The sequence below is a fragment of the Pelodiscus sinensis genome, chromosome 1 (assembly GCF_052426305.1).
Source record: "Pelodiscus sinensis isolate ZL-2025 chromosome 1, ASM5242630v1, whole genome shotgun sequence".
In the NCBI taxonomy this organism is placed as follows: domain Eukaryota; kingdom Metazoa; phylum Chordata; order Testudines; family Trionychidae; genus Pelodiscus; species Pelodiscus sinensis.
In genome coordinates, this window is record NC_143052.1 from 153,265,033 (window position 1) to 153,292,541 (window position 27,509).

At 43.3% G+C, this 27,509-nt stretch overlaps 1 protein-coding gene across 3 annotated transcripts in view; it reads left to right on the plus strand.

Annotated features, from left to right (window-relative positions):
* CD200R1 (CD200 receptor 1) overlaps nt 1-24,523 on the plus strand; it is a 147,632-nt gene extending 123,109 nt beyond the window's left edge. For 2 of the 3 annotated variants that reach the window (XM_089772660.1, XM_014577947.4), the window contains 5 exons: nt 13,504-13,815; nt 16,670-16,909; nt 17,540-17,654; nt 21,356-21,407; nt 23,164-24,523. In XM_089772660.1, coding sequence (XP_089628786.1) covers nt 13,504-13,815; nt 16,670-16,909; nt 17,540-17,654; nt 21,356-21,407; nt 23,164-23,292 — 848 coding nt within the window. In that variant the 3' untranslated portion in view covers nt 23,293-24,523. Of the gene's footprint in view, nt 1-10,629; nt 10,747-13,503; nt 13,816-16,669; nt 16,910-17,539; nt 17,655-21,355; nt 21,408-23,163 lie in introns of all 3 variants that reach the window. The other variant, XM_006112221.5, reaches the window with a different exon arrangement.
* The last annotated feature ends 2,986 nt before the right edge of the window (nt 24,524-27,509 follow it).

Consider the following 27,509-nt stretch of genomic DNA (forward strand, 5'->3'; position numbering starts at 1 on the left):
GAGCTGAGGCAGATTCTCAGGACTCCTAGTTCCAGCACTTATGTTGGTGGCTGGTCTATAACAGTGATATTACCATTGCAGCCAAGAGAACTGCAATAGATTTATGGAAGGAACCTCAACAAGTCATCAAATCTAGTTTTCTGCACTCATGGCAGGACCAGGCACCATCTAGAGCATCCCTGACAGGTGTTTGTCTAACCTGCTCTGAAATATCTTCAATGGTGGAGATTCCACAACTTCCTAAGCAATGTATTCCAGTGTTTAACCACCCTGGCAGGTAGAATGTATTTCCTAATGTCCAACCTAACCCTCCCCTGCTGCAATTTAAGACCATTGATTCTCGTCCTATAATCAGAGGTTAAGGAGAATAATTTTTCTCCTTCCTCTTTGTAACACCCTTTTAAATACTTGAAAGCAGTTACCATGTCCCCTCTCAGTCTTCTCTTTTCCAAACAAGCCCAATTCTTTCAGTCTTCCCTCATAGCTCATGTTTTTTAGAAATGTTAAGAAAAGTGCCAGTGCATGGACAGTCACGCACTGTCCCCCAATGTCTGCACATGAATGTCAAGGGAAGTGTGAGCAGTGAGGGGAGGTGTTGCATGCGGAGTTCTTTTAAGGTTCATACAATGAATTTCTAACCCTACTGGACTGTAGGAATTGCCATTCTGGAAGAGATCAGCTGTCCATCTCAAACACTATGCCGTTGGCGGTGGCCAATGACAGCCAGTTCAGAGGACAGTGCAAGAAACCATATTTGGCAGTTCTGGGGCCTGATTCATCACTGAGTTAACCAGTGGTGTTACACCAGAGTAAAAGTGGAGTAAAACTGTTGACTAGTGTAAAACTGGAGTAACTCAGGTGTGAATGGAGCTCATGGGGCGATCTGCCCATACTGGAGGTTTATTTACATATGCATATCTGAATCTTGACTGCAATGATTAAACTTCTTTCCTTAATACATATTGTGGATTCTTATTCTTTGATGCATGTTTTCCTGCCCTATCTAATACTTCCTATCTCCTGCCATTCTCCTAACCTCTGGCAGTCATTTATGGTGCAACTTTATGCCTGAACTTCACAGAAGGAGGGAAAATATTTTGATAAACTGCCTTTGTTTTCATCCCACTCTTGCTCGTGTGCCCCCTTTGTTTATGGCATGGGTACCCTGCTGTTTATTTTAACACTGAAAAATACATATTAAAAGGGAAAAATGTTTGATTATTTTTCTTACCCAACAATTTAAATAATGTTCTTTTTTTTTATTAGCTGAGACTTTTACAGCTGATTTCTTCCCCCTTCCCTCGCCATACACAAATTCTTTAAAGTCAGATACTATATTAGGACTTCAGAGTTTACATTTACAACACTCTGATCCAGGACTGTTGTGCTTGAATGACTGTCTGAAACCCCAGCAGTAAGGAGATTTGAAAACAGCCTCCTGACCACAGACAATATTGTATTTTCTGATATCTGCGTGTGGATGTACGCACTGTTGAAAACCCACAGCTGCTATTTTTGTTCATTTGTTTGGTTTTGAATATTTTGTTCACTTGTTTGTTTTTGTACATTCACATGTACAAAAAGTATCAGAAAATCAGAGCTCTTATTTATGTTTTTCATACGGCAGATTCATTATTAGAAAAATCCAAAGAAATATTGCAAAAAACCTGAAAACCCAACTCCAAAACAATTATGACTGAGATTTTTAACTACAGTACACACAAGTGAAGATGTCAAGCATTAAGAACAGTACAGTCACCTTAACTCTCCCAAACTGTACATATACATCACAACAGGTATTTCTTTAAATGATCACAGAACACAATACAGAGTCAGACATAGAAAATCCTACATTTTCATTTTTGATTCCCAGAGAAGGTGCAACTTCCCCACAAACAGAACAAAATGCATTTTAGTCCTCTTCTACTGAGGGGTAAAACTGAAATTTAGATTGAGCCTATGAACATCATATAAAATGTCCAATGTCCATTTCCTCAATGAGAAAAATATGGAAGGTCCTTTGTAGCTGTTTGCTAGGTAATATGTCACATTTAATCCATGTGAGGACTCCCCTATGTGGAGAAAATACTCATTTACCTGCGTTAGTGCCCACTGCACCACTGGAATGACACTTCATGAGGACTGAAGATGTAGTCCTGTAATTCTAACTTTCTAGACGTTGATTCAAATGGCAGCCTCCATGGATTTTAAAAAAATGTTCCCTGCAAAATAAAAACACAAAAAATAATTTACCATAAAAATGTATTACACACACACACACACACACACACACACACACACACACACACACACACAGAGCTTTTGTATAAATGGCCAAATTTCTAAATGGAAGGAACAGACTTCTTCAAATGTTGCAAATGGTGGTTTTTTTTCCCTATACTAACATCAGAGAGATATTTGGGGCTTAATGGGAATAGTTTCTGAACATGAGCCAATAAAAGTGCTATCTTAATTAGAACAATAAAGGGAATGCTGAGGGTAAAATTCATGAGACAGACTGGAGTAAAAGCAACAGAGGAGTTTGCACACTAGGACTGGTTGGGTCCCCACCTGCATTTGTCCTTGCACACTTCATCTGCGCAAAGCATCACTAAAATCAGCATTAGTGCCATAATAAAAGCATACATTCAAATTGCAAAGCCTGAAGTGGGCAGAATACAATGAGGTAGCCAAACGAGCAAATATCAGATTTATTCTTGAGTTCCGTCAGCTTGTTTGATGACATACAAAATATGGAGAGACAGACCTTGCCATATAGAGTCTACAGCTTAGGGGACAGATCCTCACCTGGTGTAAACTCTTAACTCCATTTAATTCAATTCAGTGATGATTCGCCACTGAGGACCTACCCTAAGACTCATGTAGAATGTACAGTCCAATCTGTGGCTTTATATGCTGTCTGTCTGAATGACTGACTTGTCTTAAATTGGGGCTCTGGTCCTTTTTTCTTTTAGGCTGTCTCTAGATTCAAATATAGCCTACCTGTTCTAGCCTAGACATTGCCTGAGTGTTGAGTTATGTGCTTCTTACATTGCTGAAGTATCATGGAAGACTCCACCTAATAAGTGAGTTTTCAGAGAGGATCCGAAGGAGAAGAGGGAGATTCTGTAAGGCCCACGCAAAAAGAGGAAATTCCAGGCATTTGGGGATGGCAGGGAAGGAGGTGTAAAGACAAGAAGAATGAGGCATGGGGAGTTGAAAGGAAATGAGACGACGGAGGAAAGAAATAAGAGCTGCGTTGGTGCAGAGCTGCATTTAGCCTTGAAGATGAAGACAAGAAGTCTGGATGTATGATTTCACATTAGTCAGGGCACCCAATACCAAACAGTACAGACAACTGAAGTCAGTCCTTGGCCTAGAGAGCTTACAAGCTAATGATAAACACGTCACGGACAGGCCACGGAAGGGAAAGCAGAAGTGGGAATGACTTAGCAATTTACCAGTAACGATGAGAAGACGCCATCTGGGGCGAGGGAGGGATGACACCAGAGGAGTGCCATGGTAACAGTGGCAGAAGCAGAAGATGATTACAAGGGAATTAAAGGGAAAGCTAGGAAATGAGACAGCAGGAAGTTTGTGTAATGGAAACAAGAGATGATTAAACTGACTAGGGTTAGCATGATGGAGATGATGTGGGAAGCATGGTCAGTTGGTGAACCTAGGGCAGAGGGAGGCAACCCTTCAACCCTGCCTCTTCCACTTGAGACCCCCGCTCCCTTCAGGGGTCAAGCCCCCACTACCACAGGGGCAGGTCTCCAGCCACCCCTTACCCCCCATAAGCCTCCCCAGCCATGGCGCATGGGGAAGTGTGCAACCCCAGCCACCTCAGCTGTGGAGGGCGGGCAGTGCGCGTCCTCAACTTCAGAGTAGCTGACGCCCAGGGGCAGCCTGGGAGCCATGCTGAAGCAGGGGGTGGAGTGTGGGAGCAGCCATGCTTGGTAGTTTGGGAAGGCAATGCCTACTCCTGCCTCTTAGCCCCGCCGCCCATGGTGGGAAGCGTGGGTTCAAGGAACCTGCCAGAGAATCAAGAACCTGGATATAGAGGTGGGAAGGGAGAGCTGCAGGGAGCACCAAGGTCTGAATCCAGACTGTCCTTATTTGTGTGCGATCCCTTCTGCAAGCAACTGAGCCCTTATCACTGTATCTACAGCGGCAGGGACCCACTCAGCAGACTAACTTGTTTTTCCTACTACAGGTTGAACCTCTCTCAACCGGGACTCCCTGGTCTGAAGGACCTTGGATGTTGCTGGACCAGAGAGACTCGGTGGAGGATCAGAGGCAGGAGCACTGTGGGGGCTGGGAACCCAGTCAGGCTGGCTGCAGGAAGGCCAGCGGTTAGGAGTCCTTCTGCGGGAGTGTGGCTGCGGTGGTGGCAGGGTAGTTCCAGCGGGACAGTGGTCTGCTGCAGGGGGCCAGGAGCACCAGCGGTGGGATAGCAGTTTGCTGCGGTGAAGCTGAGAGCCCCAGCCATGGGACTGTGGGCTGCCATGGCAGGGCAGCAGGGTTCAATGCACGTGAGGAGCCTGCTAGGAGGCAAAGAGCCAGGTTGGTGGGGGAGGCAGTCCAAGGGGGGCAGAAATGACCTCAGCTGGTCCAGCAAAAATCTTCAGGACCACTCAGGTCCCCAGGGTGCAGGACCAGAGAGGTCCAACCTGTACTTACATACTTACTCTTACCACTGAAAAAATCGTGCTGGTGTTCAGAAGAGAAGTGTATTTCATAAACATTGCAGGCCATGCTCTAGGAAGAAGTGTTGTAGAAATGGATATAAGGGTCAGAGTGGACCACAAGCTAAACATGAGTCAACAGCGTGACACCAATGGAAAAAAAGCAATATCATTCTGGGATGCCGAAACAGGAGTGTTGTGAGCAAGACAAGAAATAATTCTTCTGCTCTACTCTGCACCTATTAGGCCTCACCTGGAGTACTGTGTCCTGTTCTGGGTGCCACATTTCAAGAAAGATGTGGAGAAATTGTAGAAGGTCCAGAGAAGAACAACAAAAATGATTAAAGGTCTAGAAAACATGAATTATGTGCGAAGATTGAAAGAGTTGGGTTTGCTTAGTCTGGAAGAGAGAAGACTGAGGAGACATGATAACTGCTTTCAAGAACCTAAGGATTTTACAAGGAGGAGGGAGAGAAACCTCTGAGTATAGGACAAGAAGCAATGGGCTTACCATGCAGCATGGGTGGTTTAGATTGGGCGTTAGGAAACATTTCCTGTCAAGTTGGTTAAGCACTGGAAAAAATTTCCTAATGGGGTTGTGGAATCTCCATAACTGGAGATCAGGCCTGGCCTTAGGCCGAATCGGGCCCCGGCCCTGAAGCCGGAAGTGTGCCGGGTGTGCTGCGGGAAGGGGCGTTGGCCCCCGAGGAGTGCGGCAGCTGCCTGCGCTGCAGGAGGTGTGAGTTGAGCGCAGGGTTTCCCTGTGCCGCGGGGGAGAAGGGGGAGGAACGGTGTTAGCTACCTCCGGGGTTTGGCGGGGGAGGTAGCTGGGGATTTTTTGTGGGCCTTTTTTTTTTTTGCTCAACCAAAATTTCTGCCCCCTTCTCTTGAAACTTTTGTGTGCGTGTTTTTTTGGAATTGTTCAAATTGAGCCCCGCACTTCCTAAAGCCAGCCTTGCTAGAGATATTTAAGAGCAGGTTATACAAACATCTATCAGGGATGATCTAAATCAAGGATGCTCACAGCTCCCATTGGCTCTGGTTTGATGTTTCCAGCCAAGGGGAGTCACTAATCTTCCTCTTAACATCCCTTCTAGTCCTTGTTTTCTATGATTCTGTGATTCCTGGGGTAGCTCTATTCACTGCCATTGAGTTATACCAAGTGTGTGTCTGGACTACAGGGTTTTGTCGACAAAAGTGGACTTTTGTTGACAAAACTATACCTGTGTCTACACTGCTGCTGAGTTCAGAATTCTGTCAACATAATGTTGACAGAATTCTGCAGTTTTGTTGACAGCTATAAACTTCATTCTATGAGGAATAACGCCTTTTGTCGACAAAGTTCTGTCGTCAGAAGGCATTATTGCATTTACACTGTCCTTTGAGTCTACATTGTCATGTCGACAAAGCGGCTTGCTTTGTCGACAGAACTGGATGTTGTCTAGACGCTCTTTGTCGACAGAAGCTTTGGGGTCCATTAAGTTGTCTGGCTTTTATGTTCTCCCATTCCAGCCTAGCTCAGTATCAGAGAGACTCAGTGACATATAACAGAGACAAATAAAAAACTATGCATATTCAGCATTTTACACCTGACATCTTTCAAGCAGCACGTATTGTCCCGTTGAATTGCAACATGCTGTGACTCATGTAACATTCATTCCAGGATGCAATCAGTCAGTCATCTGCTTGCGGTATATGAATTACGAGTTTGTTACACCACTAATTTTAATGTGTTATAATCTGCTGCATGTGGGGGCCATGCACTGAAAAGTGAAGAAGGGTTGCTGCTGCAGGAAATCAGTGTACCACAGGACTATCTCTGTGCAAAATCATCAATTTCTTTAAAGGACAAAATCTTTTAAAAAGCTGCAGTTTCTTAAAGAGGCTATTAAGGAAAATTAAGTAGTCTGAAGGCATGAGACAGAAGTTTAATCATGGATGTGAAACTAAGCTTCACCAATTTGAAATCTATTCAGTATGAAAAAAGTTTAAAGTCTTTTCAGGTTCTATACCTGCCCCCAAGACTCCCTGTGATTTTACAATCACATTTTCCTATTTTTAAAAGTGTTTCTCTCTCCTTTTGCTGCGTGAATGATTCAAAGAAACTGGAGAAGATGACTAAATCACTGATTATATATAAGAACCAGTGAAACTGTCAAAGTACTGTCAAATGCACAATGTAAACAAATGAAAAAAGGAGAAAAAATATTTTTCCCCCAATCATTTTCATTTACAGTAATCTTAGGTTTTGCATGGGGCAGCTGACAGATTTTTAAGACACATACATGACTTCTAAATTGACTGTGTTTCTTTGAGGGAAAAACCAAAGAGAAGAGAAAATGGCCTATTTTAAACAAGAAAAGGTGTAAAGAGTGGTGTGCCTCTAAGACCTATACTAGGACCAATGCTACTAAACCTTGTTAAACATTTAATGGCACTGTTTGTTGTTATTAATGACTGGCATATAGTTGAGCAGGGAAATGGCAACATTTAGAGATGATACAGAATTATTCAGGTAAGTGAAAGCATGGAAAATATTGAGGAACTTGAGAGGTTTGGAGATTAGGGCTCGGCCTGGGTTGGAGGGGAAGTGGTAGTACTCTTCCAAGCACCATCCATAACATAAGCTTCACCCACCCATGTCCATAATGAAACACTTAGTGGACTAGATTTTGTGTAGCTCAAAATATGATTGGGCTCCTTGAGCTTGACCTCAGTGGGGCCCTTACAGGCTCTGCTAAATTCCTAGCGTTGGGCTCCTTCTGACTGAAGACAAAAAACTTAGCGACAATATCTCCAAAACGTCATGGACATGTGGTAGAAAAGTAAGAAACGATTCACCATAAAATGACCCCGGCTCCATTCTTACTAAGGGAATGAAATAGCTAACATTCAAATGATCACCCCTGAGTGAATGCCTCACTGAGATGAACAGGCCACTTCACACCTCTCAGACATCATGGCTCCCTGCAGACATCTTCATATTGATTACGCACAGGAAGCTCTTCTCCCTCCCACTCACTGCCTATTGCACGCTAGAAGTCCAGCAGTGCTGCAGGGCTATGGCAGGCTTCCTACACCTGTACTGGTTCTGCACCACTCCCAGAAGCAGCCAACATGTCTCTGTGGCCCCTGAGGGGGAGCCAGGGATCTCCAAGCACTTCTCCTGCCCCAAACACTGACTCTGCAGCTCACATTGGCCAGGAAGTGAGGCCAATAGGAGCTGCAGGGCCAATGACTGAGGGAAAGGGCAGCATGCAGAGACCCCTCTGGCCCTCTGCCTACGAGCCACTGCTAGAAGGATATACTAGTCACTTTCAGGAGCCACCTGAGGTAAGTACCACCTGGCCAGAGCCTGTACCCTGCACTATCTCCTACACCCCAATTCCCTGCCCCAACCCAGAGCTGGGATTTTGCACTCAAACGCCCTCCCAAAGCCCGCAGAGGCCTTTAACAGAAAACACATTATTACATTTACTCCCAATTTAAAGTCCCTACTAGAGTGGTGTAAATTGGTCTAAGGGTGCATGAGATTCATGTCCAGAATGTTTTAGATTCCTGCTTAAACTACCTTGCCCACCCGATATCCTACTCATTAAAGCAGGACAAGAGAAGTTCAGCACTCGTCTTACAACATTACTGCAAACCTACAAAAAAAGATTTTACACAAACATTATTCAGCAGCTTCCAAGCTGACTGATGGGGCTTGTGGACTGTGAGTGACTTGTACCTGACTCATTCCTGGCTATTTGTGATAGAAGCTGATGGAAAGGTGTAGCAAAAAGCACCAGTCACCACTTCTTCCTTTCTTACTGCTGGCAAAGAACAGCCATTATGTTGGGGGAAACTACTATATCATGGGTGGTTACTTAGGAAAGGAGGGTCCAGTAGGCCAGTAAACTGGTGTCCCACTTATTTGTCAAGAAAGGTGCACACAATTATTACGGTCAGGCAGTGCAAAGCAGCCCAGCCATCACCATCCACCTGCACCTGTTGACATGCTTAGTCATGTTTAGAGGAGGCCAGTGGAATGGATGACGTGGCCCAACACACCGATGGGCCTGACAAAGATAAGTCAGACAAGGAAGCTCTTTGTACTCCAATTCATTTTAAGAGACTTTCACAGAACACATCATGAGACATTCAGTCGCTCTCGTTTCCTCTTCTGGTGACTTTGAATTAGAAACAACCACTCCAGAAGTGTTTTTTTTTCTTGAAATTCACTTACTCAGAACAATTCACATATATTTCAAAATAAAATGAAAAACAACCATCACCTCCCCTCTCATTTTTACTACAGTGTTTGTGTAGTCAGAATGTTGTAGTCAGTTTCATAAAATGGGCAAAGATTTGTCAGAGGGATTTTTTTCATATATTTTAAAAATACTATAAAATGGGTACCAGAAAATGTTATATTTTGGATTTTCATCTTCAAAATACTTTTAAACACAAACTAATTAATCCTAACATCTCTCCTTAGAGGGGAGATAAAAATTATCCTCTTTTGTCAGTAAAGGAGACATATGGGAAGTTCCAAAGAAATACTTAAACTACCCTGCCCAGGTAAGGCACCAGTAAAACCTGTGAGAGTTACATATTTGTTTGTCACTGTCTGAGCTGAAGCAACAAGGTAATGTTATAAGCAGGGTGCAGTTGCAATTGTATCTGTCCCCAGGACTGGCAGGCTGTGGTTTTATCTTGGGAATTTTCTGTTCTGCACCTTCAGGTTATATATTAGGACTCTTCTCCAAACACTGAGAAAAGGCACAAATGCACAGGTAAATGTGTGTAAAATCAGATAAAAATTGAATGAATTGTATTCACTTTGCAAGTTACAAATCATTCCCAGAGGATTTTGGTTTAAGAAAAAGAAAAAAAAGTGGTCCTAATTAGATAGCTTATTTTTCTGATTCTTTAAGCACAAAAACATTGACTTTGAACAGCATTACATAGGATAAAGACAAGTGTTTAGCCATATAGGTGAAGTCAGCTACAGCTGTTCCTACAGTCTGATGATAATGGTTTAATAGAACGAGTCATACTTTGCATTGATTTATCTTTTTGTTCTAACCCTGCCTGCCCCATCATGACCATTGATGAATTAAGCTAAACAACATCCTGTGGAGATGAGTATTATCCCTATTTTACGGCCACAGCTGTGCTAAGGGGACTATAGTCATACAGCTATAGTGCCATAGCTGCAGCAGCATAACGTCACAGGGTAGATGCAGCTTACAGCAACAGAAGGGGTTTTTCCATAGCTGTGGGAACACCGCTTACCTGAGCAAAGGTGGTTAGGTTGACAATTTTTCTGCCGACCTAGCAGCATCTACACAAGTGTTGGTTTGACATTACTACAGCACTGAAGATTTTTCTGCTTCAAGTTAAGTGTAGCCCAGGCCTAAGCAACAGAGAAAGTGATACATAAAAGGAGTAAAGGATGTGCCTGGGCCAGTGTTTCTTAAACTTTAAGACCAAGGAACACCAAACAATTTTTTTTAATTTTTTTATGAGGAACACCAAAGATTTTTTGTTGAGAGGAAAAAACCAGAGAGTTCAGGGGGAAAGTTATTGAGGAAAAAAAAGGGCTGGGGGGGAAGTTATTGAGCCCTTTAAGGGCGGCCATTTTGAATTCTATTGTTCTCTGTGTCACACCTCCGACTGGAACACAGTTTAAGAAACACTGTCCTAGGCTCAGAGAGGAAATCTTTCCCACAGTCAGGATTAGCACCCCCAGAGTCATGCCTCCTGGTCCTTTGCATGCGGTCACATTCCCACTCAGCTGTCCCAACGTGCTGGGCATGAAGCACCTCTTGGTCATTTTGAACAAATTGTGAAGAGGTGGATTGTCAGAACCAACTGGGCAGAGATTCTTTTTGTTTCCCCGCTGAGTTAGCGAGCTGATTTGAAAGAGATACTCCAATTTTTTTCTTATAAAAAGGTTCTCAGGCAAGAAATTCCACTGGAGCTGATACTAAATGCTGTCAAGGATACAATTCAAGTATTGACAAGAAGGAAGATACCCAGAATTTGGTACAATGGACAAGCCTCCCTAACGGTAATGTACTTCCTGATCAAATGGCCATCACTAAATGGTTAAGAAAGAGCAGATGGCCTGGTGCCAGGCAGAGCACTGAGACATCCCTCGCCCTTTGAGAGACTGGGAAGAAGCAGCTAACCCTGTACTTGGGGCTGAATCCTCTCATCCTACCCAAAGTCTCATTATTACTAATTATCTGTATTATAGTAGCACTCCAGTGCCCTTGTCATGGATCAGGGCATCATTGTGCTAGACACTGTACAAACACAGAACAAAGAGCTAGTTGCTGCTCCCAATAAGTTTAAAATCTAAGCGAATAGTTTTGCACAGAGACGCTTCATGGGTGAGAGAATGGGATCTGTAGGTTTTAATGCTCTGTGGGTAGCACTACAGCCTATGGGTTGTAGCAGCATCAAGGCATGCTGTACAAGGGATATGTTTACCTCTAACTCATACCTAACATCCCCTGGCACAGAGTTTAGTATGCTGCAAACATCCTCCCAATGCACGCTTTCCCTAGAACAGTGGAACCACACGAGTTCCTCTGCCTCTCAGGGGATGTGCATCCATCAATGGAAAAAAATTGCCTCTGGCTGCTATATGGAAACCAAGAGCACTGGGGAGACTGAAACATGCCATTGCCCTTGTGCTGCCAGGGGTTGCACTGCATTACCCCCAAATGACAGTGATTGTCAGGCCCCTAGGGGACAAACAGAAGCGACCAGGGTTTAACCTGGGGATTAGTGCCACTTTGTCACAAGTCCAGACTGAAGAGATTTTCCTCATTCATGTAGGTAGGGAAGGTCATCAAGTCAGTGTCCTGAGACCAGACTCCTGTCAGCAAGAAATCGTAGACTCAGAGTTACGAGGGCCTCAAGGGTCATCTAGGCTAACCCCCTGCCAAGATGCAGGATTTATTGTGTCTAAAATCATACAAAATAATTGGCTATCCAGCCTCCTTTGGAAAACCTCAAATTGCGCAGCTTATTTCAAGTGTATTTCAAAATAGAGCGCTATTTCAAAACATCCCTTAATCTTCGTGGTACAAAGTTTACAGGGATGTGGGAACAGCGAGCCCATTATTTCAAAATAAAGGGCTTATTTGGGATCCTGGAAGTATTCCAAAATAGCACTGCAGTGTAGACATACCCACAGTGTCACAGTGAAACCTGTAGATTCGATAAAGCCTAAATATTGTGCAGCTCACAGAGGATCCAGAATAAAAGTTTCATCTCCAGAAATGCAGTAAATGCACCCAGAAGGGTAATTTTAGTGACCTAAACAGGTTGAAATTGTCCTTTTAAATCAGCTTTGAAGTTTTTATGATGGACTCATGTGGACATAATATTTATAGTCTAGTACATACGATGTTACTTAATAATGGTGTGGATGATTCAGTCATGAAAATTAATTGTACTGGACTTCATATGGATTTTGTATCCAGAATGGAGAGGAGGGAGTTTCCTATTGGTTCTCAACAATTGCAGGACAAATTTGCTCAATTTACCATCAAACGATTTTTCTAATTACCAGCTCAATAAACTTCACCTAAAATCTAAGAATGCAGCTGGGTTCTTTATTTCCTCTTACTCCACCATCGTTAGTAAAGAGTATTAATTGGAACTTAATGAGAGTCAGTGCTTAGTGAGGGAGAATAAGCTACAGATCACATCTCTCTCTCCCCCAGTGTGTGTCAGGGCTCTGCAGATATAACTGCAGAAAAAATGCATTCTTGTCAGAATAGTGACCAGATAAATACCAAATACACACATTCACATTTAGCTTTCAGTAATAAATCTGAGGAAGTGGGTTGTGCCCATGAAAGCTCATGATATCATCTACATGTTTGGTTAGTCTTTAAGGTGCTATTAGGCTATTTGTTGATTTTAAGTTTTTCCTGTTACAGACTAACTCGGCTACCCCTCTGAAATAATATCAATGTAAATCTATCATAATGCTGCTAAAATCAAAGGCACTTATTCAGATTTACTCCAGTGTTGTAGGGCAGAATTTGGCCTTGAGAGGTTAGAGGCAGAAAGATATGCTGAACAGAGACTCTTTTCAAAGTAGAATGTTTTTCCAGGATATCTTCATCCCTGTTAAGGCTTATACTGGCACAGAAATGTTGGTAAAAAAATAAATAAAAATCACACCCCTATTTGACACAGCTACACCAGTATACATTTTACATGTAGACCAAGCCTTAGCATGTAGCCCCTTTTAAGGATTTTCTGACCCTGCTGGGTTCCAGCTATTCCACTGTGGATGGAGCACCAGGAAGTGGCTCCGATATGTTGACTTTTCCTGGTTTGTGCTTCCCTTAGAGTCAGTACAGAACCAAGACCCTGCTAATGTTACTGCCTCCTCATGATTCATTTTTCTTGCAATTGCTGACAAATTAAAAAATTAAAAAAAAAAAAATTATCCCAGGAGCTCCTCCAGTATAGCTGTGCCCTGAATCTCAGTCAGGTTCCAATACACAATAGTGCCTTTGTAGTGGAACTGGGAAATGATTGTGATAAGGACGAGGTTCTGCAGGTTATGGGAGTAGAGAGGCTAATCCTATGGGGTGGAGGCAAAGGCAAATATCAAGTTATCTGTCACAGTTTAAAGGTGCAGATACAATGAGAGGGGTCTAGTTTCTACAGAGGTGAAATCTTACTATGGAAGACTGTGTAATACCAGGGTTCTGACCCCCTGGTGAAACAGGTCTCTACGGTTATCATGACATTCTACGTGACCTTTTCAAGTGTTCTCTTCCTGCATCTTTTCTAGGTAACACCAATGTACATGGAATAGCTGGTTACAGTGTGAATTTGATCTGTGTGAACACTTCAAGTTTGGATCGTATATTAGTAATATGGAAGATAATACCAAAGACTGGGGAACCCTGCACACTGGCATACAGAGCTGATCTGAACAAGACAGTGAGAAACTGCAGTGAGAAAATAGATTGGAAGTCTAGCCCTGATACTGACACTGCACTTCAGATACAGAATGTGACTCTCACAGATGAGGGAATTTACATCTGTGAATTTGTAAGCACTGCAGGAAATTTCAATCAAAACTACACTCTGATTGTACTAGGTAAGTAACAAGTTGTGACCTTCTAAATTGTCTACAGCAGAAGTACTCGAACTTCATTGCACCACTACCTGCTGCTAACCAAAAAAAATCCTACATTACTCCAGGAGCAGGGACTGAAACCTGAGTCCACTCACGTTCCACTGCCCTAAGTCGGTGCAGTAGAGGGGCAAAGCCCAAGCCCCACTGCTCTGGGCAGTGGGGCCAAAGCTGAAGCTCAAGGGCTTCAGCCTGAGGCAAGGGGCCTTTAACCTGAATCTTGTTACCTCAGGCTGAAGCCCTCTGGCTTTGGTTTTGACTCTGGGCAGAGGGGTCCAGACTTCCACCTCGGGCCCCAGAAAGTGTAAGTGACCTCATTCAAGGGGGTTGTGACCCACTGTTTGAAAACCACTGGTCTATAGGGTCAGATTCATGCCTGGCACTTAACCCTGTCCTCCTCTTATAATGTTGAGGGTATAGGCTCAGAAAACTTTAAAAACTAAGAGTTTAAGATGTCTGATGGGTTAATCCCTTATGTGAATGTATTAAGGTCTTTCCTCCAATCCATCTTCTTTAAATTCTGCCTCCCTAGCCTTCTACAAACCTTCCTCCTGATTTCTAAGGGTGGAAAGATTGTTTTTGAGCTACTTTTCTACTTGACGTTAACATCAATGTTTTGCTATTTGGTAGAGGGGCTCTGAACAAAAGCCCCCAGCCATTCCTCCATGAACTTTTAAAAAGTTCATTTAGGCCCAAAACCTGGAAAAAGTATTTAGACTCCCAATTTCCACTGATTTCAATGGAGGTTAGGAACTTTTGAGGATATAAGTGTTTGTGCTTGTAAGAAACAAGCCCTATCAGAGTTTCAGAGAGGCCGGGGTAACTTTCAGTTTTTGAGGGCCCCTAGCCATAGCAAAAATGACAGCATATGAAAACAAAATAAGGTACCCCCCCCCCCAAAAAGTTAAACATAATTTGAACTTTTTTTTATGTAACAAAGGCCAAAAAAAAAATTAACTAGTGGCTAAATTTGAGGCTCCCTTTGAGCTTGAGGCCCAGGCCAAATGGCCCTTCTGGTATTTCCCCCTCTCACCTTCACTAATTAGCCCTGGTGAGAAATTCTAGCATGACACTTCTGGAGACTGACAAGTCAAACAAGTCAATGCACCTTAAACCCTACTTATTGATGCCCATTTTTACAAATAAGGATAATTCAGTGCCCTTGTGTTCAATTGTTCCTTGGTCTTTCTCCTGGGACTGGATGCCCATTGGCAAGTATAAACCAAGTCTGTTAACACTGGGACAGAGGTCAGCTCAATTAATCTACAGCAGATAGCAATGACTTTCTATTACTGCAAACCTGATCTGGTTTAGAACCAATGTGCTACAAGTAAAAGGCTAATATAGATCCTATTACCAACCTCCTCAAATATCCAGCACCTGCTATTCTATCCCTGTAACATTTCTGCCTCAAGCGTAAAGAGGCTATTTGCTAGAAATATGATTAGTGCATTATCTTGTGCACCAAAATGGAGGATGACTGTGGTGACCTACCCAACACTAGGATAATAACTAAGGGTGTGTCTAGACTACAGGGTTTTGTCGACAAACGTGGACTTTTGTCGACAAAGCTATACTTGCATCTACACTGCCGCTGAGTTCTGTCGACATAACGTCGACAGAACTCTTCAGTTTTGTCGACGGCAGTAAACCTCATTCTACGAGGAATAACGCTTTTTGTTGACAGAGTTCTGTTGCCAGAAGACATTATTGCATCTATACTGTCATTTGTGTCCACACGGTCATGTCGACAAAGCGGCTTGCTTTGTCGACAGAACTGGATGTCGTCTAGATGCTCTTTGTCAACAGAAGCTTTGTCAACAGTATCTGTCGACAAAACTTCTGTCGATAAAAGCCTGTAGTCTAGACATACCCTAAATCAGAATACTAAAAGTTGCTCAAATAATTTTGGAAAAAACTATATTAAATCAGATAACCATGAGAATTTATTATTCAACTAAAATAGAGGAGAAGACCGGTTTCAGAGAGATAGCCATGTTTGTCTGTTTCAGCAAAAACAACAGAGACTCCAGTGGCACCTTAAAAGCTAACAGGTATAGAAGGATAGAGACGCATTAGGGATAAGAAATATACACAGACCTCTGTGTCAACTACTACTGGAGACCAGCAGGAGATGATACAAAATGTAGGTCAAGATCCACAGCTGAATGTTTTGGACATGGGGCTGTGGATTCTGGCCCATTTTTAGACATCATCTCTGAAAAAACTGACAAGAATGGATGAGTGTGTTAGGAGTCATGACAAGACAACACAGCGGAACCTGGGTGATAAATGAGTGATAGAACTGGGAAACTTGATCAGTCAAGGAAAGGACCTGTTCCTACAGGGATGTACCTTTGCTTATTGTGGCTTCCAGCCTTCCTTTCTGTTTTTTCATAGTTCCCACATTAGCCCTCACCATTCTCCAGTTCTTAAGTGAATACAGGTTCTTTTCTTGGTTTTGGGTTTCAACTTGACAGCAGACAGAGAAGGAGAACTTGTGTGTCTCATACTGAACCAGGATAAATTGCAATGTGACGAGAGGGTACTTCATTTCTCCAAAGCCAAGTCTTGGGATATTGTCTATGGTAATGCAAATCATATGCCTATGGTTTTTACTTACTCTCTCGTCCTGTTTCAGAGCTGTAAGGACTCCCTGTTATCTATTTTGCTGTAGCAGGTGTTTACTATTTATTGCAGTATTGTCTACACTCCCATTCTCCTCTTTCTGCTATGCTCTTTTGTAGTAATCAAGAAGTTGCCATCCCACATGCAGCAAACTCAACTTCAATGCTTTCCCCTATCTCTTGCCCTGCAGTCCCCCCTGAAATGAACTTGATATGTGACAGTAACAGGGATGCTGTGTGCAAGGCAGCTGCAGGGAAACCAGCTGCACAGATCTTTTGGGCCCCAAGTGGAGATTCCAAGAATGAGACTGAAAATCATCCCAACGGGACAGTGACTGTGCTCAGTACATACAGCTTCAATAAGACAGGTGTTACCTGCACAGTCTCTCATCCAGCTTGGAATATGAACCAATCCAAAGAATGCAAACCAGGTAACGGCACACATCTCTTTTCACTCTTCTTTCATAACTGATAAATCCATGTGCTGCTCTGTTCTCCAGTGCCAGCAAATACTAGTGTGACTGGTGAGGGTGCGGCAGGGAGCTGGTCAATTCAGCTGACCTTCTCAGTTTGCTTCATAACATGTCTAGAGAGGGAAATCTGTAAAAGTGACAAATACTGTGAAAGGAGAAGGGGCAGAAAGCACATTCTAATGGGCCCCCAGAAGATGGCTAATGGTCTCATAATCTGAATGGTAAATGGCTGTCATCCGGCTTCTTTTATTCATTTGCTTGCTTTTTTGCTTTGAGGTGATATAGGAGATGGCTTGCAACATTCTGAGCTCCTTCAGAGCAACATGATCTAGTGGTTATAGTACACAACTGACCACTGGGAGCTATGGTTTCCATTTCCAGGCTGAAATCTTCAGGCATGACCTTGGGCAAGCTATTTAATGTCTTTGCCTCAGTTTCCCCTTCTGTCAAGTGGAAATATTATTTAGTTTGGAGACAAGCTGTGAGGCTGAATTAATGTTTAAAGCACTTTGTGATCCTCAGGTGGACACAATAAAAGGAACTGATCAGTGAGGAAATATAACTGAAATGGTGATACTCTCTATTTAGAACCTTCCCTCCCATTACACGTATGGACAATTTGGCTTTGTGCCATCGCTGCTGGTATTCTGGGCATCCTCTTCATTCTTACTTCCATTTTCCTCTGGAAGCTCCACCATGGCAGGTATGTATAATATGGTGCTATGATATCAGTTTGTCCAGAATGGAGTGGAAAGGAAAGGTGTTATCCTATGATCTGACAAAGCATCTCTGATTCTGTCACATTCATGCAAGATGTGGACAATGTTCCCCTTGAACATTTTCTATCCTTGGGCGGGGTCATAATCAGGAATGCTGACCAGCACTGGTGACTAAGGGTTTAACTAATGTTACCTAGCCAAGGCATCAGGGGGTCAGCCAATAACAATTCAGGTAAAAATTAAAAACAGGAAAGGTTTTTTTTTCTCTCTCATAGACTTTAAGGTCAGAAGGGACCATTATGATCATCTAGTCTGATCCCCTGCACAGTGCAGGCCACAGAATCTCACCCACCCACTCTTGGAATAATCCTCTCACATATATCTCAGATATTGAAGTCCTCAAATGGTTTAAAGACCCCAAGATGCAGAGAATCCTCCAGCTGTGATCTGTACCCCATGCTACAGAGCCTCTGGGCCTCTGCCAATCTACCCTGGAGGAAAATTCCTTCCTGACCCCAAATATGGCGATCAACTAAACCCTGAGCATGTAGGCAAGACTCACCAGCCAGACACCCAGAAAGTTCTCTATAGTAACTCCTATCATCTCTCCATTAGCCTATTTCCCACTGATAGTGAAAGGTCAATTAGTTACCAAGATCCTGTTATCTCATCAAACCATCCCCTTCATAAACCCATCTAGCTTAATCTTAAAGCCAGATAGGTCTTTTGCCCCCACTACTTCCCTCTCTCTTCTTTGAGGCAGAGCAGTTTCTCCCAGCTATTGAGGGAGATGGGAGACGCTTCTCTCCCGAAGAACAGACTTCTTAAAATGTGTAAGTAGGGAAAAGTTTAGATAGTCCACCAGTGTTTATTGTTTTCCTTGTTTGGGGGTTTGGAAATAATGTCTGAGCTTGTTAATTGTTTTTTTCTCTTTCGTAATTAAGCCTTCAGCCCGGGGACTTTCCCTGAGTATCTATATGCATGGTGGCTCTTTCCATCTAGCCAATTTACTATGCTTGCAACTGTAGTTTTGTTTTGATAATAAATATTGTTTCTTCTTCTAATTAACCAGTATTGGTTGATGGTTGTGACCTTAGGACTCAGTGCCCAGTTACAAGGGCAGAGCCAATGTTGCCTGTTGATTCCCTCTGTTTTTCCCAACTCCAAGCAAAACAGAGGTTGGGGCAGGAGGGAGAGTTTTACCTTAGGGAGAGGATTTCCAAAGTGATCTCTTCCCTGATTTTCTTCAAATTACTTGGATGGTGGCAGCGGGTCCCCCAAAATCTGGGTACAGTATTAGGATTTTGTGGAGGGAAGTTTTTGTACTATAGCCTGTAGAAGAAAGGTTTTGGAGTGCTCTTGCTGGCTCCCAACTTCTGCATTTGTTGTGCCAGAGTGAGGAACAGCCTTGACAGGCGGGTTGAATTTTCTTTTGGGTTCGTTGAAATTTCTGATGCGCACCTCCAATATTGAGGTATGTGGATGTGCACCACCAATACACACACACACACACACACACACACACACTTTTAAGCAGCCCATAGGTGTGGACGAAAATATATTAAACAAGGAGCAATGTTTATGATATTTAATATGAAATTAAATAAAAAAGAAAATTAACACTACCCTTGGAGTACATGTATCAACCTTTCTAACAGCTCAAGCTAGTACTTGCTACTTCCGACTCATAAAAGCCAGAACTCTACCAAATAGCAAAGATCTGGTCTTAATGCAATACAATTTACCATGTATTAATTAGTAACAGATTTTTTTAAATCATTAAATTCAGTGTTTTAGATATCTGCAACACTCCAAAAACATTCTGTTAAAAGAATCTCTCTCTTTCTTAAGCCATTAACACCTTATGCAAACTTTGTTTGAAATGCAATCATGCAGATGTCCTGGCACACACACTTCCTTTGCAGCCTACTCTCCTCCTCAACCCAGCCAGTCACAGAGGACTACAGCTAGTCTGACATCCCAGACAAACTGCCCCTTGCCTCCACCTCACTGCACAGATGCCAGCACCAGCCCTCTCTTTCCCCCACCAACCCCATGCAGTCAGCCCCTTGTCTCCCCCTTCCCAGGAGGCTTGAGAGTATTGAGTCTGCCTCTCCTCCTGCAGAGGGATGCTGGAAACACACCTTTCTTCTGACTCCTCCTTAGCCAATTACTTACTAACTCCCTCCCTCCCATTCTCCCCAGCCATGAATTTTCTCCTTAGCTCCCTTTTTACTAGCTCTAAGAGCTCCTCAGTTCAAGCAGGCAGCTAGCTCCATTTAGCTGCTTGCTCCGTAAAATGCCCCTTTCCCCACTAATCAGCTGAGTTCCCAGCCCAGATGGGAGCTTTGAACTTCTGAGCAGAGCTCAGAAAACTGCTGGGCGAGCACACAGGTGCGCAGCGTACAGGGAACCTTAGAAGTGGCATAATACAGCACGAAGACACAAAATGCATCTCTGTGAATGATAGACTAGTGGAATGGTACGGTATGGGACCCATAAGATAACTCCTGCTCTGTCCAGGGAACATAGTCCAGTCAACATGGAGAGCTGGCAAAGTAAAAGTTGTTCTCCACATACTACAGAGTCTCTCAATTAGCTTCTCCGTGCCAGCACTTTGAGGGGTTGAACACAGAGGATGGAGCGGGACTGTCCTGTCATGTTAATAAAGCTGCATCAAGCAGCAGAATCTTGACTGTATGAGGAACACTGCTGGCTGGAGCTGCATTTCAGGTCCATCAGACCTTGCTTAAACAAGTTAGAGGGATGCAGTTCCTGGATAAAACAACAGTATTTAAATACTTTATAGCCAATTCGTAACAGGGATGTTCTTTGGTATTTGAGGAGAACATCTCATTCAGCTCCTCTCCCCAAGCTCCAGCTTCTTAGCGCCAGGTCTTCCTCCTCCCCCAGAAGGGGATTAATTCATGTAGAGCAGTTGTTCTTAACCTGGGGTGCACCCCTCCCCCCACTGGGGGTGCAAGACATGCCAGATTTTTATGATACATTTTAGGTTTAAAGAACTGACCTACTTCAACAATTTTTATTAAGGGGCGTGAGAACATATTTTGAGAACCAAACGGGTGCAGGCTGCAGTAAGGTTAAAAACCACTGGTGTAGAGTAAAGCTTACTCAGGGCAAAGCTCTTGTCCATCTAGGGGACCTGGTCTCTGCTATTCTGCTCCCCAATGGACTCAGGATTCCCACAAACAGAAATAGTGACTTCACTAACCCATGTTCCCTGTAAGCTTGTGTGGCTGCTCAGAAGAGTTAAAAGTCACCCAGATGATTAGCAGAGCACCCAGAATCAAATTTTGTTTCTACTGGTGCTGCACATTTGCACATGCCTAGGTACACATAAAAATGTATTCTGCACATGGATGGAAAAATCCACAGAGGGATGGAAACAATTAGAGAGCACGTTGTTACAAATATAGAGTCAGTAGATCAAAACATCAGAGTCAGGAGCCACCAATTCAAGAGGACTCTGCTGGATGATCTTTTGCCTCCTGCTTGATGACTTGAGGAAGAAGGAGTTCATTACTTGTGCACTATAGCCTCTTTCAAAAGCAGAGTCCTCCAGCCCCAAGATGTGTGGTCTCAATAGCCCAACCTAACACTGAAGGTAGAAGTGGCTACATTTTTCAGTCTTTTTCTCTTTCCCGCCCCCTTTTCCCTTCTACAGACTGGGTTATAAATCCGAACGCCCTGAGACTGCTCCCACACACAACGTGCAGGTAAGGAAGAGAGTGTAAGTGAACATGTCACTAAATGAGAAATGTACTTCCAAAGTAACTCAGAAAAGTTTTCTATATTAAGGAAGCTGCCAGATTTTGTCTCTCCCTTCCTTCTGTGAGCACAATTGTGTTTTCCAAACTGTTGCTTGACACAATGCAGGAATGAATCCATCTGCACTTCAAATACCAAAATTCTGACCTGTAACCCAGGCCTGTAGCACACTGCCACTGACACAACTCAGACTAGCATTCTTGTGATTCTAAAAGCAGCAGCTCTGATAATTCTCCAGGATCATGCCAGGAAGACTATGCAGAGCACAGCTATGATACAGGAGATTTTACAGCGAAGTGGTGGGGATAGAGGGAGGGTAGTTTTAAAAGTGTTTCCTTATTACTCGGTGGCTTATTACTACACTGGCATGATTTTGCGCAAATACTTTTAACGGAAAAGTTTTTCCTTTAAAAGTATTTGCGCAAGAGAGAGTCTATACTGGCATGTGCCTTTGCGCAAAAAATTTGCTTTTGCGCAAAAGCATCCGTGCCAGTGTAGACGCTCTCTTGCGCAAGAAAGCTCCGATGGCCATTTTAGCCATTGGGGTTTCTTGTGCAAGAAATTGAGGTTACCTGTCTACACTGGCCTCTTGCACAAGAACACTTGCGCAAGAGGACTTATCCCTGAGCGGGAGCATCAGAGTATTTGCGCAAGAAGCACTGATTTTGTACATTACGACGTCAGTGTTCTTGTGCAAATACTCGCGGCCAGTGTAGACAGGCGGCAAGATTTTGCGCAAAAGCACTTGCTTTTGCGCAAAATCTTACCAATGTAGACACAGCATAAATGAGAAGCAACTCTTTAAAAATGTATAAAAGGAAAGCTATCATGTAACAAAATCTGAAAAAGGCACTATGTTCTGAATGGCCAGAACTGTAATTTACATACCCTTTAAGGCACCTTTATGGCCATAACATCAGCCAAAATGTGAGTCAGATCCACAAATTAACAAGAGTTAACTCTACTGCAATCTAATCATGTTACAATATAGGTGAGATGACTAACAAAAACAGGGAAGGAAAACAGGTCAGTGGTTAGAGTGCTAGCCAAGGGCTCTCCTCAGTTTGTCTGTCTACCACAGACTTCTTGTGGTAACTCTGCCCCATTTCTGCCCTCAATGTTGCAAAATCTAACAGGAGCGCGTACGTCTCATTTTGAAAAGGCATTTGGGTGCTTAGGAGCCTAAATACGATTGATTGTGCTCACTGCCACATCAGGAAATCCTCATTAACACAGACTGGAACTCAACGTTATTCTGAAGTTTTAGCTCAGTTTATTATTATTTATCACCTCTAGGCATCAAAATGTGATCAAGGCTGCATTTTCCTAGGTACTAGGTAGGTAGGAGACAGAAATGGATGATGAGCAAACAGAGGTGAAGTAATGGTTTCCAATTCACGCAACAGATCAGTGTCAGAACCAGACATAGATCCCAGTTTTCTTCCTACTTCTTTGTGCAGGGCAGTAGACCATGCTGCCTCATGATGGCTATATTAGTAAGGGAAAAATGCCATCAACTGTTTCAATAGCATCAGTCCGTTATTATTCATATAGCACACCCAGGAACAGTGGAAGCACTGCTCCCTGTGTTTCTTAAAACTGGGGGAGGGAAAACATGTTGCTCACTTCAAACTTTAAGAGTCAAGAAGGAACTTGCTACCCAAACAAACATGGTGCTCATGGTTCTTCCCTTTGATTTACTAGGATAGTAATGAGCAGCATGAGTTGGAGCCCTATGCCAGTTATGTGCAGAAGGAAAACACGATCTATAGCACAATGTATGAAGTTGTAGAGTGTGAACACCCCCCACCAAGGCTCCAGTCAGCAACATGAGAATCCAGTTGGGCCCGACTCACTATCTGTGTGAAGAAGGGGAACAGGTTCCAGGGAAGATTAATGACACTGGATTCCTTCCAGAAGAAGATCTCCATCACCAAATACTTTCTTCCTGGGATTCTGGGAAGCAAGGATATGCATAACCACTGAGTGCCTCCAAATGTATCTGCTTGCTGATCAGTTCCTCTTCTTTCCCTTTTCCCTCCCGCCCCCGTCCCCAACCTGGGAATTGAGTAGCACTGTGAAGGACAGAATGACCAGCTGCCATTGTTTCACCATGGACAGCTCTTGTGCTCACAGGTCCACACTAGCTGTCCTGACCTTTGCAATCCAAAAATCTTATATTTGCTTTTAGGCATTAGTTCTGTGTCACTTTGTTGGGGGGGGGGAGGGAGGGAGGAACACCCACTGACCAACAGCAAGTCTATCATAACAGTAATGGTGCTGGTCATTAGAAGACAGATTAGCTGGGATGGGGCATCAAGAGAGTATTTTGTTATCCACCCAATCCTGGGAAGACACACTATGTTTAGAGGAAGTGCATTGGGTAGGAGGATGGTTCACAGACATGCTGAATAACTTGTCAGGTCCCCCACTGAACACAAAATGTTTTCTATAGTCTGTACTTACAAGTCATCCTCATGACTCTTCCCATGGTGGAATCTCCTCCTCCTAAGAGCATTAACATACTGCAGCAGAAAAATGGTCCAGCTATTCCATTAACCTTTTACTAACAGCGAGCAATGCCAAACGTTTCAGGAAAAGAAGCAACACACCAATAAAGTGCCTATAGGAATTGTGCAATAATGGACTGAGCAGGGGATAATTTCTTCCTGACCTCAGCAGGTACTCAATTTGACTTGAAGCATAAAGCTTGCTGGTCCTTGTAATATTTATTTTAGCTGATGTTAAAGGCAGAGGGTAGTTTCAAGAAGGTGCTGAAACCTTTCCTGGACTCTTATTAAGCGGTTTTGTCTAAGCATAACTGCAGCACAAGGTTAATTTACTTCATATAAAAATGAGTGTCTCCATTTCAAATGTGTTATTCTTTTATCTCATCCAAGTGGGATGAGGACAGAAGTAAATAGGACAAAGCAGTTGTCCTCTCTGCCAGTGTTTCTCAGGCTTTTTGGGCTGGTGAGCCCAAATATGAAGTCACAATTTTTGTCACGATGACCTCCTTACTTCACTGTAAAAATAAGAATAAAAGAAATGAATGCAAAGCCTATATGATCTGTTTGCGTGTACTTTTTGAGAAGCTGAGAGAGGCTGCCTGACCTTAAGGACAAAGGGGTGCAGGACACAGGAGAGTGAGATTTTCTTTGCTTTAGATTGCAATATAATTTTCAACATAGTGAAACCCTGATAGCCTTTCGTGAGTCTCCTGATTGAGGGAAACATGCAATCTAATGGTCTCTGTTTTTATATATATATATATATATATATATATATATATCGGCCTTGGAATTTCCCAGGAACCCAAAGATTTAGCACCCAGCTCCCAATGAGTTATGGCCACCTAGCTCCATTGGGTTTCTGAGCACCTAAGACACAAGATGCTATATTACTATTCATGCACTTTAAATACCATTATTCTTTATTTGTATTGTTGCAGTGCTTACTAAGTAGCCCTGGTAGGTTTCTTAGCAACATCATTTATTTTTTTCTGTATTTAGTTATGTTCAGGAATTACAGTGGTCCCTTTGATTTCATACCATCAGCTTTCCAAAGTGACACATATGCCTAGATTGTCTCCCAATGTTATCTATTCACTTATCTCCTGGTCCTGACGTTCTCATTTGTAATTATACTACCATACCTAGCAGATGGCATGATCTGATTTATCTGCTCTGCAGCACAGACCAGCTTGCCTCCACCTACTAGTTGAAATTATTTCAATTCTCCTACCACAACCATTTAGATTTATATTGCTAGCATGGAGACTGAAGTCAGAGGAATTTTCCATGACTCTTCACTTCAGTAAAGCCAAGTTTGCGACAGAGGGTTCAGTGCCCCTGTATTCTCTTTGCATGAATATTCTAGGAAACGAGTGAATTGGCATGAATGTGAAGTGAAACAGCAAAGATTAGAGAACACGAATAAAAAAGTTTGAATTTTTAAACTCTGAAGATGCACAGCAGGAACCCGAATCTAAGAGTTATGTTTACTCGGTAAGAAAAGAACAGTAACTCTATAGGATAGATGCTGTCATAACAGAAAATGAAATGCCAAGTGCTCACGTAAATAGCCCAGGCACGCTAGAATCACAGAAAGCATTTGGCAAAGAATTGAGAAGAGTGAATTAATTTAAAATAAGCAATCACTTACAAAGTACCTACCCCTCTCCCACCAACCATTTCTCATTCATAGTGGAGAGGCCATCTCGTCTTCACTAGGCCCACGAACAAGTACCTTTGTGCTTTTTCTCATGCTGCCCCTCACACCTGGAAGAAAATCCCCATAAACATCCACAAAAATAACTCATTAGCCTGCTTTACAGCCATCCTTAAGATTTTCCTTTGCTTTGATGCCAACAGAAAAATTGACATTGGGTAGGCTTCTGGTATGCTTAGATAACTGCTTATGTCGACCAGTATTGTCTCATTTTCCCGTAGTGCCCCCTCTGTCCAGATCCACTGATTATCTTGTCTTATACTGAGAGTGTAGGCTCTTTGGGGGAAGGGACTGCCTTTTTCTGTATTTGTACAGCACCTAGCACAACGGGGTCTTGATCCATTGGTAGGCCTCTCTGGCATCACCGTTAATACAAACAAATAAGATGATGATGCTCAGGCACCATTCACAAACAGACCGAGAGGTTAACTTTGTCAGGTACGTTATTCACTGTCAATTATTCCATTTGCTCCAGTAGAGTCACTGTTCTGAACCTGATCTCCCTGGCCTTACTGTCTAATGAAAATAAACACCGCTGCACTAGAAACAGAGACTCTGCAGTGGCTTCTGTCTAGAAGGCATTGTGCATGGAACTCAGATCATTTCACATGCCTTGGAAAGCAGTGTGTTTCCATACAGAAAAAGCAACACTTAGAATGACCGAACAGGGAAAAACATTCCCTAGCACCTTGCTGATGCCAATAATGTGGCCTTGCTGCCTGTCAAGCATTTAGCCCTCTTGTTCTGTGTATCAGTCACATTCTCCTCAGTTTGTACTCACTGATTTCCTAGGCACCTTGGCGTGCCTTCCATCTTAAATGCCCAGGTAGCTGAGACACATCAGCCTACAGGGGAAGAAGGCTAGCAGAAAAGGGTGTGGGGGGGGGGGGAGGGGGAGAAGGGGAGGAACAGTTCTAGTGCCCATACACAACTTCCTGTCTCCTGCGAGCACCAGATGCTGAGCTGGTGTGGAAGAAGTATCTGACCCTCAAGATACAGACATCTAGGCCAAAGTCAGCCCAGAAAAGTAAGATGTGTGGGCCTCTCAGGGTGTATATATAATCCCCTGTGATTGATTACAAGTAGGTTAGTCCTGCCTGAACAAGAGACATCTGCAAGTGACTTGAAGTAAAATTCAGCATGCATCCTATTCTGAAAGCTGCTTTCAGTTACGCCTTATACTTACTCCCTGGAGTTAATGACATGGCACAGGTGCAACAGCAGCATCTGAGCATGTGAGAATAAATGGAAGCAAATTTTACCTCCTGGGATAGCGTGTAGTTGGTTTTTTTAAACTGTTAAGGGACATTTGTATCTTAGGCTGCTTTTAAAGCATTGGTGTCACATTATTTAAATGTGCCAAGATTCTTCTTCTTTTGAAGTCACATATTAGCTTATTATGGGTGGGCAAGTGGAAACCCCACAAAGCATGTGGTCACCCCCTACGCATGCACCCAATGCCCCCTTAGCCCCCAAACCCTGAGGTTCAGCTGCTCATCCTGAAGGGGCTGGGAAGGGACAGGACTTCCTCTGCACTGGCCATTCTTGAGACCAGGTCAGACCCATCTCTGGGCATGTCCCCTGACTGAAGTGCTACACCTTCTGGGTGAGCGTGCAGCTCTGAAGGCCACCCTAACTGTTGTGTTGCTGCTGGCAGTGGTGCTACCTCAGAGCTGGGTGACTGGCTTGTACCTGACCTCTGGCTGCCCAGCTCTGAGGGTAGCAGCACAGAAAGAAGGGTGGGTCTACTGTCACCCTCATGCAATTGCCTTGCAACCCCCTCCTAACTCTGTTTTGGGTTAGGTCCGCTGCAGTTACAC